This window comes from Anabrus simplex, chromosome 4 (genome assembly GCF_040414725.1).
Source record: "Anabrus simplex isolate iqAnaSimp1 chromosome 4, ASM4041472v1, whole genome shotgun sequence".
Classification (NCBI taxonomy): domain Eukaryota; kingdom Metazoa; phylum Arthropoda; class Insecta; order Orthoptera; family Tettigoniidae; genus Anabrus; species Anabrus simplex.
The window spans coordinates 289,119,442-289,136,205 of record NC_090268.1 but is presented as its reverse complement, the minus strand read 5'-3'; the positions used below and the strand labels follow the sequence as shown (position 1 = coordinate 289,136,205).

The 16,764-nt window shown below is 36.6% G+C and overlaps 1 protein-coding gene across 1 annotated transcript in view; it reads right to left on the bottom strand.

The window, feature by feature from the left end:
* Positions 1-8,215: 8,215 nt before the first annotated feature.
* The window catches only part of yip2 (yippee interacting protein 2), a 53,227-nt gene continuing 44,678 nt past the window's right edge, over positions 8,216-16,764 (bottom strand). Inside the window, exons 7-8 of the mRNA XM_067145568.2 lie at positions 13,509-13,663; positions 8,216-8,421 (exon numbers count right to left, since the gene is read on the bottom strand). Of these exons, the coding sequence (XP_067001669.1) occupies positions 8,340-8,421; positions 13,509-13,663 (237 nt within the window). The 3' untranslated portion in view covers positions 8,216-8,339. The remainder of the gene's footprint in view (positions 8,422-13,508; positions 13,664-16,764) is intronic.

The window sequence follows — 16,764 nt, the reverse complement described above, 5'->3', positions numbered from 1 at the left end:
AAGATCCGTGCCTTTCTGCTCATAATTTATTGAATGTAATACTTCTGGTACTCAGTGATAGCTACAAACAGAAAATCATAAGCCTGGGAGTATTTCACAATAATGCATTGTAATATTTGTTTCCAGTGTATTAGTTTTGAAAAGCAAAGCTACATTGGATATGATTCACCATTTGAAGAGTCACGAGACATTTCAAGGTACTCAAGTACCAGCTGGTAGCTCTTCTTACTTTGCAAGTTGTGTTTGTAGCTTAATCTAAGTTTTGTTATTCTGGAACATAACAAGCCACACTCATATGCAAATGTATTTTCCTGAATTAAATCAAGCCCACAGATCACACCTACAACAACACATCGGTATTGAAGGTTAACTGCTGCACTATACAATAAAATATACATATTATATTTTAAGCCAGTTAAAATATGGGTTGAGCAGGTCAAAAGATTATAAATTACTATAAAAATCTCTTTGTCACTGGAAGAATATATATGCAAACACAATATTACTTACATTTTCTTGTCACGAGGGAAACGGAAGAAAGACCGCACATTCTTCTCTACTTCATAGTTACTGCAGCCAAACACAGCACATACCTTTGTCCTCATGTTGAGAGGAGGTATTAAGGAATGACACACGCTACTATTTAATTATGTCAACTCACTGAAAATGCATAAATAACACCAAAAACTTCACACACAAATACACGTGCTCTTATGACAGAATCAGTAGTTCTCAGGTCAATCCACTAGAGAGAGCTGTAATAGCTGTCCCTTGATATCTCACCGAGTGTCGCGTATTGTCTCTACTGTATTTGATGGCGGGTCATTGTAGTGCATTGCAATGCACATAGTAGTGAGAAACTTTATCCCCTCGTCATAGGAAAGTTTAAAAATAGGAAAGAATTTCCACCAATCAATACTTGTTTATTGCTTATATTAAGCTACAGGACCGGTTTCGACCCCACATACAAGGTCATCTTCAGCTGAACCATGAATACATATTTATATGATGAAGCTTTGATTAAATTGCATTGTCAAGGGAATGTCATATGATGATGTGCATTTAGTCACATACAAATGGGGCATGTCTTAACGTGAATTGGCATATGTCAGTATGTACAATATTGCAACTGTATGTCTAAAATATTATGTTGAGGTCCTAAAATTAGTGTATAAAACATATCTTCACTTAAACTAACTTATATATATATGTACAGGATAAAATACAATATATAAAAAACATTTCGTGCACATGAACAATCGTATCTTACTTGTTGGTCAATTCATCAACTCTCGTATTTAAGTCCAATTTTCAGTTATACACTCAGCTGCTGTTCTTGGAGTTTAAAAGACATGGTTGTAAAATTGCATGAGTAAAAGATTTAGTCTTCTTGTGGGATAAAACACTTTCCAATTTTAAAAAAGTTGCCAGATGTATGGATAAAATTTGGCTAAAATATGTTCAGCTCTGCTATGTATGTTGCCTTATGTTAGAATCAAATCTTGTTGTCCTGTAGCGTCCGTAAAATTGGGTTCAAAGTAATGGCTCCTTTCCCATTTGTAGTTGTGCAATGGTGTTATGTTTATCTGTGGAAGATAAGATTGAGCTATGAGAGATATTATGTTGGAGGAATGTCTAAAGGTTATGTGTGTAAATTTGAATATGTACTTACTATTGTTGGTGTAGCCGAGTTGCATTTGACATGCGAGCTTGTAATGTACTACTTCTTGTTCTTCTTGGGCTCATACTAGCTGCTGTGAGGGGAAGGGAAGAAGGGGTATGAAGAGTTGTTGTTGTGGGGGTAGGGGTGGAGCTGGGTGTGTTGTTTGATGTTTTTCTGTTACGTGTCACGTTCTGTTTGTCAATTAACTTAAGGTAAGAGTTTTTTAGGGCGGGGATAACTGTATTGAAGATGATGTTAGTTTTTTCTGTGATTTCATTTATGTTGTAATTGGGATTGGTGTACTGATCTAGAGTAATGTAAAATTCTTCTGTTATGTTGAGCAGGGGGCCTTTGGGGTTTATGTTTAGGATTTGCATATCGTTATCGATGTTTGTAAAACTGTGTTTATAGTCTGCGACATGTTGTCCTATTGAGGAAAAATGATTGTGTTTTACCGCATTTATGTGTTCGTTATATCGGGTTAGGAAGTTTCTACCGGTGCGTCCGACATAGCTTGTCTCGCAATTATTACATTTGATACGGCATACCCCTGAGTGGTTGTATTTGTTGTTGCTATTGATAGTTCTGACGTTGTGTATGATGTTGGTACTATTGTGTGTAGTTTTGAAAGCTATTCTTAGGTTATGTTTTTTTTAAATGTTGGTTATGGGGTATATGTGTGCATTATTGAAGGTGAATAGTGCGTAATCTTTCTTGGATTCGTCTACTTTTGTTAGTTTGGTTTTGGGTTGGGATTTTATTTTGTGAATGATTTTGTTAACCATTTCTTTCTTGTATCCATTGTTCTTAGCTATATCATGAATTAGTTGTAATTCTTTGTTTAGATCTTCTTTTGTTAATGGTATATTGAATGCTCTGTGTATCATGCTATAGTAGGCTGCTCTTTTGTGTGTATTGGGGTGAACGGAATCCATTTTAATTGTATTTGATGTTTGCGTGGGTTTTCTGTATATTCTGTAAGAAAGGTGGTCATCATGTCTAGTTGTCGTTATGTCCAGGTAGTTCAGATTGCGATTGTTTTCGGTTTCCATGGTAAATTTTATATGGGAATCTATTGTGTTGAGTTTATCTAATATATCAGTTTCATTTGTGGACCTATTATCGATGATGACAAAGATGTCATCAACAAATCTGCACCAAAAAAATATATTGTCTACTTTGTTGATGTATGTGTGCTCTAAATAGTCTATGTAAATTTCGGCGATTATACCAGAAGCGGGCGATCCCATCGGTAAACCCTGTTGCTGATAGATAGTATCATGAAATTTAAAGTAGTTGTTACTAATGGCAAAATTAAGTAATTTAATGAACTCTTCTATTTCTAAAGTGCTTAGATTGCTGTGGCTTTTTAGGTTAGATTCAATGACTTCTATTGTTTGTTTTGTGGGAATGTTCGGGTACATGTTTACTATGTCAAATGATGCGAGATTATGATATGGTTCAATCTTTAATCCTTTTGTTTTATTACAAAAATCTATTGAGTTCCGTACTGTTTTTTTAGCTAAGAATACGTAGTGCTTTTTGAGAAATGTTTGAATAAATTGCGAGAGTTTATAGGTTGGGCTTGCTCTGTAGTTAATAATAGGTCTCATTGGAATATGTTCTTTATGTATCTTAGGATAAGCTTTAGCAGTGGGTATTTGAGGATTCATTACTATAAGTTTAGAGGATTCTACTTCTGTTAAAAGAAAGTGTGTATTTTTTAATAAGATTTTGAGGTTCCTTTGTATGTTATTAGTAGGATCTTTGCGTTTGATAAGGAAAGTGTTATCTTGAAAACATTCTTTGGTTTTCAATATGTATTGGTCTTTGTCGATAATAACTGTGGTATTGCCTTTGTCGGCTTTCGTTATCAGTAGATTATTCTGTTTTATTTTATCTTTGAGTTTATTTATGTGTTCTTTATTAGTAGAGTTATTGTTTTGGGAGTTACTGTGAATTTTGTCGATATATTGTGGGAGCCTTTTTTTAATATCATATCTGACTTCATCTCGTAGCTCGTGTGGGATTTTCTGTACGGCGTTTTCTATTTCTATTTACATTACTCTAGATCAGTACACCAATCCCAATTACAACATAAATGAAATCGCAGAAAAAACTAACATCATCTTCAATACAGTTATCCCCGCCCTAAAAAACTCTTACCTTAAGTTAATTGACAAACAGAATGCGACACGTAACAGAAAAACATCAAACAACACACCCAGCTCCACCCCTACCCCCACAACAACAACTCTCCATACCCCTTCTTCCTTTCCCCTCACAGCAGCTAGTACGAGCCCAAGAAGAACACGAAGTAGTACATTACAAGCTCGCATGTCAAACGCAACTCGGCTACACCAACAATAGTAAGTACATATTCAAATTTACGCACATAACCTTTAGACATTCCTCCAACATAATATCTCTCATAGCTCAATCTTATCTTCCACAGATAAACATAACACCATTGCACAACTACAAATGGGAAAGGAGCCATTACTTTGAACCCAATTTTACGGACACTACAGGACAACAAGATTTGATTCTAACATAAGGCAACATACATAGCAGAGCTGAACATATTTTAGCCAAATTTTATCCATACATCTGGCAACTTTTTTTAAATTGGAAAGTGTTTTATCCCACAAGAAGACTAAATCTTTTACTCATGCAATTTTACAACCATATCTTTTAAACTCCAAGAACAGCAGCTGAGTGTACAACTGAAAATAGGACTTAAATACGAGAGTTGATGAATTGACCAACAAGTAAGATACGATTGTTCATGTGCACGAAATGTTTTTTATATATTGTATTTTATCCTGTACATATATATATAAGTTAATTTAAGTGAAGATATGTTTTATACACTAATTTTAGGACCTCAACATAATATTTTAGACATACAGTTGCAATATTGTACATACTGACATATGCCAATTCACGTTAAGACATGCCCCATTTGTATGTGACTAAATGCACATCATCATATGACATTCCCTTGACAATGCAATTTAATCAAAGCTTCATCATATAAATATGTATTCATGGTTCAGCTGAAGATGACCTTGTATGTGGGGTCGAAACCGGTCCTGTAGCTTAATATAAGCAATAAACAAGTATTGATTGGTGGAAATTCTTTCCTATTTTTAATTGTGTAATTCGTCAATACAGAAATGAAGATTATAGATTACGATAGGAAAGTTTGATAAGCCACAATGTTTTAAGGGCGTCTGGCACTTTCCATGCCAGTACAAAGCATCTAAAATTGCAAACAGTACAGAAATACAAAAAATAATGCATTTGCACAGGGGAATCAGCATAATTTATCCTCGTCTTTGAATTGTGCGATTTTTTTTTTCTTTCGTTGCGTGAGGTTATGTTTGTCGGTGATTTATCCAAGTGCATTATTTGAACATTGTAAATGAAGCTTGTTGGATACATTTCATAAATAGTTTTTTCCATGGCATTTGAAAGGTTTAAACTGTTTATCGAGGGTAACTGCATGCAGTAACAGGCCTTAAAATATTTTGTAACGCGGCAAGGGTTGGTACTTCTGAATTGCGAATTGGCGGTTAATTTGAAATCACGTAATTTGAAGTCCAATTTTTTAGTCCCAACGACTTCTAATTAACGAGGTTTTACTGTATTGCACATGTGTTATGACATAGTAAATAAAACAGTGATCTTCCTCCTTTTTCTTCTTTGTACTTTCTTGGACTTTGCACAATGCTACATCAAGCCTCTACTTTGTTCTCTGAACGTATTATATTGTATGTGTATTACTGGTAGACGGAAGTTGACTATTAATTGGTTTTGAAGAACATAGGTTAGTGTTCGTCACTGGACTTACAAATTACGAACATTTTGATGAAACTGGTTCGAGTCCCTTACTTTGCGAGAGAAATTTTCACAAGATGATGTTCGCACACATCACAGTAATGTTCACTTTAACTCAAGTACAAGATTCAAGATTTTGGCTATCAGCCTCGAAACTCTCGAGCAAGAAGAATTCCCACCTCATCCAACAACACACTACTGTATTTCAATACCGAGTATAATTCCTTTGCATTTTTTCCATCCTCTTTTTTAATTCTAGTCATGGGATTGAAATAATTTACCAGGGCATATGTTCTACAAATTTCCATCTTCATTGAAATCATTTAAGAAAAACCTAGGTAAAGAACTGACAAAGAATCTGCCACCTGGGTGACAGCCCTAAATGCAGATCAGTGGTGAACGACTGATTGATTTTTATTTCTCCTCCAAAAGATTTGCATTGTATGAATTACACATTTTCACTACCCTGGAACTCTGTTGACTTGCTACTCATGTACCTCATTCTCACACACCTACCTGGTTTTTCAAAGTGAAGAAAATAAAAATTAAAGCTCAAATATAAGAAGTTGCACAAAAAAAGATGATCCTCCCCCTTTTTCTTCTTCATACTTTCTTAGACTTTACACAGTGCTACTCCAATCTCTACTTTGTTCGCTGAATGTATTATATTGTACTAGTGGTCTGTTGCAGCAGCAGCAGCTGTGAACTTATTTCTTGTCTCATTGCTTTGCCAGCATTATATGATGTAGTGTATGGGTTATTTAGCAACCTGTTGGAGAGTTTTTCAATTGTCTCTGGATTAAGAGAGGAATTTGTAGAATTTTCACAATTATTTCTGTTTGCAAGACTTGAATCTATCACAAAGCTGGCCGTATAATGCTTGACAATTTTCGGTAGGCAGTAAAAATGAAATGTATCTATGAATCATCCCCTGAATCTTAAAACAGTAAGGACCTAATCCTAGAATAGTAGAGAAGGATGCAAAGGACAGCATACTGTTATACTGCCTTATACGGTTCATGTAATCATCGTGTAGCATCATACCTTTAAGTACTTTGTTTACTTGAGTTTGTGGAAAATAAATCAAACCATTGTGGCAACACAAATTAAAATGTCTATTTACCATTTCTACAATGAAATGTTGTGCTTGGTAGTGCTACAGATTTAATTTAATAACAACTTCCCTGCATAATTCAACAGAGGTTTCATCGAGAATAGTGTTCCGAGCCAACAGATTTCTTTCCCTATTGCGGAAATTATTAGCTTGAACCTCAGTTTGAGCTCTGACATCTGCAGTGCTTTGTAAAACAGCACACCTTCTCCTAGGAACAGACCTCATTCCACAAAAGAAAAGAAAAAAAACTGTGTGTGTGTGTGTGTGTGTGTGCACGCATGCATATGCGCGCTCTTCAGCATCAGAATAGAATAATTGGCTTTCTGCTAGGTAGCAGGACTAGGATAAGCAAGCGAAGTTAGTTGTATGCACTGAAGGAGCCACAAACAAAACCACCGTCTGAGAGAATAAGTAACCATGAAAAGAAAACTGAGATCATATATGACAGAAACACAGGATATCCAGTTATCAATAATATGTCTTTCTGTCACTGCACTCCAAATTTAACGCAATGGTGCTTTTGCTATGAAGAAATAATCAAATGTGCCATAATGGTGCTGTGGAATAAAACAGCTAACACTCAATGTGCTCTGCAGTCTCGTTTACCCAATAACGGCAGTTCATTTGGTTCGAAGAAGAAAATATGCAACCATATAAGTATGCTCTTGACCACAAAAAATGATGAACAGAATCAATAATTATGTTCCTGTTAGGTGCGGACTATGATAAGCAAGCGAAGTTAGTTGTATGCACTGAAGGAGCCAGAAACAAAACCACAGTGTAAGAGAATAGGCATTTACAGGTACAATGGTGCTGTGTGTGCGTGTAATAAAATGGCCAATGTTGTTCAACGGAGGTTTCATTGTGAACAGTGTTCTGAGCCAACGGACTTCTTTCCTTATTGCAGAAATTATTAGCTTGAACCTCAGTTCGAGCTCTGACATCTGCAGGCTTTGTAAAACAGCACACCTTCTCCTAGGAACAGACCTCATTCCACAAAAGAAAAGGAAAGAACTGTGTGCATACATGCACTCTTCAGCATCAGAATTGAATAATACCTTACTCGTACGTGAAGCAAAAAAGATCAAAAGATCAAAAAGAAAAGCGATTTCGCTTCATGGCTATAAAAATGGGGTCTAATATGCAGGTAAATATGGTACTTGCTCAGCATCCATGAGCTGGAGCTTGTATACTCGTATCATGTTCCATACAACTGCACTTGCATACCTTACTCGTACGTGAAGCACACTGCACTTTGACCGTCTTAGCAATATTTGCTCAGGATTTCATGCATTTCTGCATTGATGAACTCGCATACTTAACCAGTACGAGAAGCAAACCCTTCTCCTATGTATGTAAACCCTGGGCCTGGCTACTGTAGCAACAACCTCCCTTTGCTAAGACCTGGGTCTAACACTTGCATTTTAAATTTAGACCAATAATTAATCTGTTCAGAATTGCAGACAGCATTGAGAAAGAGTTACAAGAATTAGTATCACATGTTAGTAAAATTTCATATCAACCATCCATGTATAGATTAGAGTTAAAAAGCAGGGACTAAGCAAACCAGGATACTGTACTAAAAAAAACAAAAGTAGAAAAACTGTACTTTTATTGTAACATATTGTAGTAGATGATATACAAAAATATTAAAAACACATGGTAAGATTTTTTGCACCAAAAATGTTAATACATCACGATCAGTCTTTATCAACCATTTTACATAGCCTCGATCATCAATGCGATACCCTGACCACCTCCAATGCATGCAGATCCAATGCCCAGCTTAGCCTTCCTTCGCCTGTAAAAGACAAACACAGTTTGTGGAGTCATTTAAACTAGGATTTAGATCTATTTAAACTCATATATTAATAAAATATCAAAAGACAGTGGAAACTTTAAGTTATTGCAAAAAATATACTGTAATATGACAAAAAATGTCTACATCCCATGTCTAACTTTCATGAATAAATCCTATCTTCACTTTTCAAAATAAATACAACTTTTTCATTGGTTCAGTTGAGAATGGTCCAGCTTGTCTCAACTACCAACTACTAACAAGGAGAAACGACTAGTGCATGCCAATGACTGCTCTGACACTGTTCTGTTTTTAAATTTCTCTGCAATTCAGTGAAAGAATTCTGAAATCCAACTGTTCTACTCTCATTCTTCACAACACTATAAGGCGTGCAAATGACTGTCTTCAGATTGATGTTGAATATGCATAACTGAAAACAGATAGCCCCTTCTCTGTATCTGTTAGCCATAGAAGAAGAATTAAAATAATATTTCGCATTTGTAAACATCGAAAAGAAGGATATACACTACTAAGACATGTGACAACTCTGTGGCTCTCCTTGGAACTTGCTGATGAAAAACTGATTTAGAACTTTCTATTTGTTAAGAAGGAATCCATACTTTCTAGTGTCGACTTAGTTAAATGCAACTTAAAAGCTTCCCAGTCTGTCGAACACAAAAGTTAAATATAATATTACACTATAACATACCTGTAAAGAGAGATAATCCACCTGAAAGCTGCCCCTATTACAGAATCAAAAGTTCGGCCTCCTAATCAGTTCACATGAACAATATCGTATAATCTCGAATACCACCCGCCACCGAATAAGATCCACACCCTTATTTTGAAAGAACAAAATTTAAAAAAAAAAAAAAAAGAAAAAGTGAAATCAAAATTATTTACAATCTTTACTAACACACATCAAATGATTAGAAAATACAAATAAAAAGTACCTAAACATTTCCAGAACGATATCCAACGAGTTCATTCTTCATCATCATCATCATCAGTACCAACTTCAGAACTTTCATCACCATCACCTTCCCATAAAATGTTGCCATCGCTGCCATCCATAGCATTAGAAATGCTACATTTCCTGAAGCTCTTCCATATGAGGTCTCCAGGAATAAGATTCCATGCCGTCAAAATCCATGAACACAGCAGCTGAAATTCCGGGCGCTGAATGCGACCAGTTGGCGTCAGTGTGTGATTATCAGCCACCATCCATTCTGTATAGAGCTGTTTCAAGGCTGCGTTAAATGGACGGTTCATGCAGACATCCAGCGGCTGTAGCATAGACGTCATCCTGTCTGGAATGACTGCTAGGTCTGTTTTCCCATCCTTGATATGTTTCTTCACAGCATCTGTTGTGTGGCCACGGTAACTGTCGAGAACAACCAAGCTCTTTTGTCCCAATAATGCACCAGGGCGATGTTGCCAGACACACTTTACCCAGTCTTCCACAAGTGAACTGTCCATCCAGCCAGAGTTCTGTGTGAGATCTGACGATAACACCAGTGGTTAGATTTTTAGGAAGCGTCTTTCGCTTGAGAATAATGTACGGCGGCAATTTGGTTCCGTAGACGAGAATACACAACATTACCGTACACCGTTGTTTTTCATTATCACCTGTTCTAATGATAACACTTTTCGCACCCTTCACAGTCCTGTCCACTGGCATTTCAAAGTAGACTGGCATCTGATCTGCACTGCCATTTTGGGAAAGCAAATATGCATTTTCCTTCTGCAACCAAATTATGTGATGCTGTGAAACTGAGGTACACCTTTGTACGCTCAACCCACTTCTTTTATAAAAATTACAAACCCATCCCCGGCTTGCCTTAAACTCTTCTGATGAAAGTTCCTTTGCGATCTCTAATGCCTTTAGCTGACACATTTTGGTTGACACACCATATCCCAATTCCCGTCTTTCTGTCACATATTTATAAAGTTTTTTTTTCAATTTCTGGAAACTGTACACTCAGTCCACGAAAAGCTCTACAATCACCACTACATGTTAATAGCACATTTTTCTTCTTTTTCCAATCACGAATACACGACTCGTCAATATCGTATTTCCTACCGGCGGCATAATTTCCAATAATTTCGGCTTCCCGAACTACTTTCAGTTTCTCACTCGCAGTAAAAGATCGCAAACACTTTGTGGAATTCATGTTGATACTCCGACAATGTGCGTGAGACTGACGCCAAGTGCGGAAATAGCGTATATTAAGAGCGGAGAGAGCATTGTTGCCAAGCCGCGCCGGTGGCAATGCCCGATTTACGCGCATTCGGAAAGATAAATTTCTCCAAATTTTAAATAAGACCCGCACCCAATTTTGGAAGCGATATTTTCGAAAAAACAGTGTGGGTGGTATTCGAGATTGTACGGTATTTATTTTATATGATGTTCGGATTAAGCAGGGTTTGAGTCATAACTCAAGATTAAATTTGCCACCATCAGGTATGTTGTCTCTTTCAGATTTTATTTGTGGAAAGCTTTCAAGTTACATTTGATTTACAACTGGCCTGCAATCAGGAGTTATTTCAAATCTCTGAGAGAATATTACATCAAAGTTTTTCAAAGATACTTTGATGCAGAAGACAACATGAAATACATGCTTCTCAAGATCACTTGTATTTTTAATAATACTAGAAAAAATATTTCTTGAAAGCATCAAACTTTTGGAAAAAAGGACTCTTGTTTCTATAATCAAGGCTTACAATGTTATGTATTTACTGAAGATAAACTTCCAGCAAAAAAAGAATGACCAGTTCTTTGCCTCTGGCAGTAAAGAATTGTATGAAAACCATAAGTGATTCAGAAAAGAAAAAAATTATACCTAAGTTTCATGCAGTTTTACGATGAAGCTCTAAAATATTTCCTCTTGTCCTATAATTTCTCTAAAGATAATGTTGAAGCCAAGTTACAAGTGCACAGTTTGAAGGAAAGCATTTATTTTTCTTGTCTGGAAATTTAAGTCTAATGCCTTCAGTTACCTAAGGAGAATGATATGGAACAGCTCTATGAAAGTTTTTTTTTTTTTTGAAGCATCCCTTTGAACATCCTAGAAAGTGGTGAATGTTCCTGGTTCAAATGTGTTTGTTGAAGGTGTAATCTCCTTGATGGCAAACAAGTGGATTGATACAAGAAATAGTTGCTCAGTGTCCCTAATAAAGGGTGAACTTCTGATTTCGATTAATATAAAAATGTCATACCAAGAATTTAATATTGTGATAAAATTTCATACCAACATTTTAAAGGTAGCAGACAACAAATGCACCTGGAAGAAATAAAGTAATTTAATCCTGTTCTCAAATCACCAAGCGGGGTGGCCACGCCTATCGACGTGCTATGGCTATGGTGCCAAGCTTTGCCTTCAGAAGACAAGTGGGTTCGAACCCCACCACTGGCTGTCCTGAGAATGTTTTTCTGTGCTTTCCCATTTTCACTTCCAGGCAAATACCAGGTTGGTTCTTATTCATAGGCCACAGCCGATTCTTTCCACCTCCTTACCCAATTTCATTCACCATCATTAATTTCATCTTCATTAGCTCCTCAACTGAGGTTGGCATCAGGAGGGGCATCCAGCCATAAAAGCATGCCATGTAATTTCATCCTCACCTCATCCCTGACTCCGTACCAGGTAACGGGACTAGGCAGTGGACATAAATACAATCCTGTTCTCGAATCAGCATTGTCCGTTATTTCCATCCATAAAATATCCTGTATTTTCAACGACATGACCCTTATTTCTTGCAGCAAGATATGTTTGTGTTATTTGATGTTAAATTTTATTTCTAATGAGATTAACAACAATTCTCTAATAAATAATGACACTGTTTGTGGTTTTATTTTAACTTATCATGAACAGAAACTGACCACAGATGTTTAAACATGTAAAGTTACATGTGATCTTCCTTTTCCTATCAGAGTCCTAAATGCTATATCTCAGTTCAATCATTTCCAGTTCAAGCAGCTGTGCTCCTTAGATTAAGAGAAAGACAGCTATGGCAAAAATGTTATGATTAATGATGAATTTGCCCCATTTTTGGAAGAATTCCTCTATCTTGTAATCATTGAAAATGAGAGTATTATCCAGTCTATTATTTTCAATTTATCCTGTACGGAGCCAAGACGTGGACTCCTAGTACAACAAACCTGAAGAAATTGTATTCTTTTGAAATACGGTGCTGACCTAGAAAGTTATGCATCCCTTGGACAGCATTTCACATCAATAATTTAAATTACTGACCAGCTCAACCTTAGAATCAGGTTATCATTGAGCTGTAAACAAAGAGTGTTACAATTCTTTGGACACTATGCGATACAGGAATGACAGTATAACAAAACTGATCATCTCTTTGAATAATTCAAATTGTTATCAGTCACAAAGCCTACAGAAAACATGGTTACATTTAAAACTGACCATGCCTGGAAATGTTCTCTGTAACAGAGATTGTGGATGAGTTCCCACTGGATGGTAAAATAATATCAAGAATATAACTGGGTTGGACCTCAGTGCAATACATTTGGCCAAAAACCGCAACAGATAGAGAAAACCAACCAATAGCCTCTCAGAAATTAAGATCCTCAGAATTGAGTGAATGAAAAGAGAGAGATCAGTATCATAATAAACTACTACTACATTATTATGGTTTTGATGAAGAACGAGGTTTCCAATGTCAATACTCTCAAAAGAACTTTGGAAACTTTATAGCAATGGTGATTATAATCAAATCTCAGAAAGAAATAGGAAGAGAGGAATTTTATCTTTGGAGGAAATAGACAAAAAGATGCACAAAAATAGGGCATAAAAAAACTACATATTCAGGTATCTTCTTCAATTTGATTTTTTCCCTAAAATTTAAAAGGTATATTTACTTTCAAACTACTTCTCTCTTCCTTTTTTAGCTCTATGTAAACTCCCAACCTGGTTTAAGTCCGAAGGAAAATTCCTCACAAACACCATTATCAGAATCCAACTGATAAGATAACTGATAAGTAAGATGAACATTCATTATAAATTGTACTATGCTCTCAAGATACTTCAAATAAAACAAACAACTATATGTCAGTAAAGTCTTACCTTAGTTCATGAACAAGATGTGTAGTAATACGTGCTCCAGATGCTCCCAAAGGATGTCCCAGTGCTATTGCTCCACCATTAACATTTAACTTGTCCATATCAAGATTCAAGTCTTTCTGGCATGCCAAAGTTTGGGCTGCAAATGCTTCATTAATCTGTGAGCAAAAGAATATTACATGCAAAACTGTTATATATTTTTAATGAAACACAAATCCAAATAACTTAATGATGGTTGAGATTTTTCATATGCAAAACAAGTACAGTCTTTAAATCTAACAACATTAGAGCAGAATCTTCTAAATTTTGAAGTCTTCTGCAAATTGTAAGACATTTGTAATTTTTTATTGCACAATGACATTCAAGTACATTTACTTTACATAATTCCATAATTTTCCAAACACCAAAGCGATTCAGGATAATCTTAGTCCTATGATTTTGAGTATCACACACAATGTAATACAAATTATAACATAATTGAAACTTTCTCAACCATAACATGCTTCCAAAAGAGCTCATACAGTGAAACCTTGTTAGTGCATTCCTCATTAACACATTTTCCCGCTTAGCGCACCGTTAATTCAAAGTCGCAATTCTCATCGTATTAAATCTATACCAAAAAACCCCTCACTAATCGCATCACAACTTTTCGCTATTACCGCTTAGTACTATCACATTTTTCCTAGCCCTGAATATTTTATTTCTCATCCCTTGTAAAAGGAACGTGATTTCCAACTCAGGTAAGAGTCCTTGCCAGCCACAGTTGCATGATAATGGAAAAAGCCTTGAATTCCTGAACTTCACAGGATAATTTGCACCTTCAGGAAGCAAAGCGTTAGCCTCAGGAATGTTCTGTTTTGCTTGCCGGTTAGCAGCAAGATTGCTGAATAACACAGTGAGCCTGTTTGTGCTTGTATTTTGCATTCCATTCAGAAGTTAGAAATTTATGAAAAAACTATTTGTGTGCGCACATGATTTTTATTGAGCACTGAGCCAGTAGTTTTAAATTTATTTACAATTTTATGAATCTGTGCTCGTGAAGGTGGCACTTCACCAGGAAATTGCTGAACAAACACATTGTGTACCCGTCGAGCCGAATTGTACTTAAAATAACTTTTACATACGATAAAACGGTGTTGCAATGATAACTGTCCACCATGTTAACAGCTGAGATTCAGACTGCTGGCTCATGCTTGACAGGTCGAACACGTGCAAGCTGCTTGCAAGGTTAAGAACTATGCGAGCTCCTCCCATACTGCAGCTACCATAGCGCAGAGTACAAACACCTTACGTTCAGTGTGGGTTTATATGACAGACCCTGTATTTGTTATCTGCTATTTTTCACACCTTTCAGTGCATTGTTGTTATTTTATAAGCCCAGTAGAAAAGGTTTTCATACCTGTGTCATCGTGCTTTTTTTACACCTCTTAATACTCTCCTCTCATCTTTAGAAAGTATGTATAGTTTTCACTGTACCCGCAGATAAAGAACAAACATTTTTATCTAGTATTAAGAATCAAGAATATTTATTTGCCACTGACCACATACAATGTAATAGGCTTTGTCAACTGATAAAAATTTAGTACTTAATTACTAAGGCTAAATGAACACACACCTTTTATTACAACTTAATAATAACATTATGCATTTCTAAGAATTCAGAGGTATTATAAAATGGATTTTCTATTAACCATTCATACATTTTCCTTTTAAAATTACTTAAAGGAGTTTTTGACAGCATGTGAACTGGAATGTCAATATCTGCTTTGCCCCGAGTATCATAAAGGAGAATGTTTTCCCTAGTACTGAATTCATTTATGTTGTTTTTAACATATGTCAAAGATATATAAATACTAGTTGATGTACCCGTGCTTCGCTTTGGAATTCTGCATTGTATACAGAATTCCAGGTTAGGTAGTGTACACGTTGTGAGCAAGACTGTATGAAACTGCAAAGCTCTTAATGTTATCCTAGAAATGCGACGGGGAAGTCACCAAACGTCTTTTCGCATATGAAAACTGGGTAAGGGAATTTTCATTGTAATGGTAGGCCCTCTTACCTACCATCAGTCATAAACAGGCTGGGGAGTTTTCATTATAATGGCAGACCCTAACTCTCCACCCGCCTTTTCACATCCTCAGAAAGACTCTTAGTGATTTTTCCAACTTAAATTGTCGTAGATACGACATCGTAACTGGTGTAAAACCTTCAATTATTATGTTTAATATATTTTAATTATAGTTTATTTAATGCTAATTTATCTTTTATTAAATGTTAAACATGACTAGTACATGGTTTCCCTGTAAATATGTAGTATAAATTTGTATAACCTCAAATACATATTGTGTATAAGTTTAACCTCAAAATCTATATATTCTAAAGCGGTAGAAAATTCCATAATGTTCGTATGTTAGACTTATTGTACTATAATTTGGTACACTGAAGAAAATGTAAATTGCAACACCCAGAAGGAGTGGTGCTACATTGCTGCAACTGAACATGCAAGACAAGTGTTCGGTTGTGCTTCGATGATTACACTTTCAGGTCCCTCTGACCGCAAGTTTGGACAACAATCAATACAGGATGTGCCCACCACGAGCTGCAATACATTGATGAATTCGTCGAGGCATTGAGTCAATAAGGCCCTGGATCTCTTCCTGAGGAATTGTGGCCCATGCTTGCTGCACTGCACAGGTCAGTTGTTCCAGAGTTGTGGGTGGCCGAGGACGGTTGGCCAGTTGTCAACCCATCATGTCCCACACATGCTCAATAGGACTAAGGTCCGGGGATCTGGCGGGCCTTTCTAAGGTTGTGATGTCGTGGAGAGCTTCTCTGGAGATGGGTGCAGTGTGAACCCGGGCATTGTCCTGCTGAAACATCCCATTAGCAATGTTCGCCATCATAGGGACAACCACTGGATTGAGTACCCTATCAACGTACTGTCGAGCAGTCGTAGTGCCCTCAACAAGCACTAATTGTGATTTCACATTAAAGCCAATAGCTCCCCAGACCATAATGCTTGGTGTTGGCCCTGTATGCCTCTCGACAATAAGATCTGGGTGGCCCCTCTCCCTGGTACGTCGGCGCACATGATTCCGGCGATCACTGCGGGCAAGACAGAAGCGCGATTCATCACTACAGACGACCCTATGCCATTCGTCGACCGACGTTGATCTTTCTCGACACCAGGCCAGTTTTACACGTCGCTCTTGTGGGGGTCAATGGAACACCTTCTGCAGGGACACAGGCTCGTAAGCCA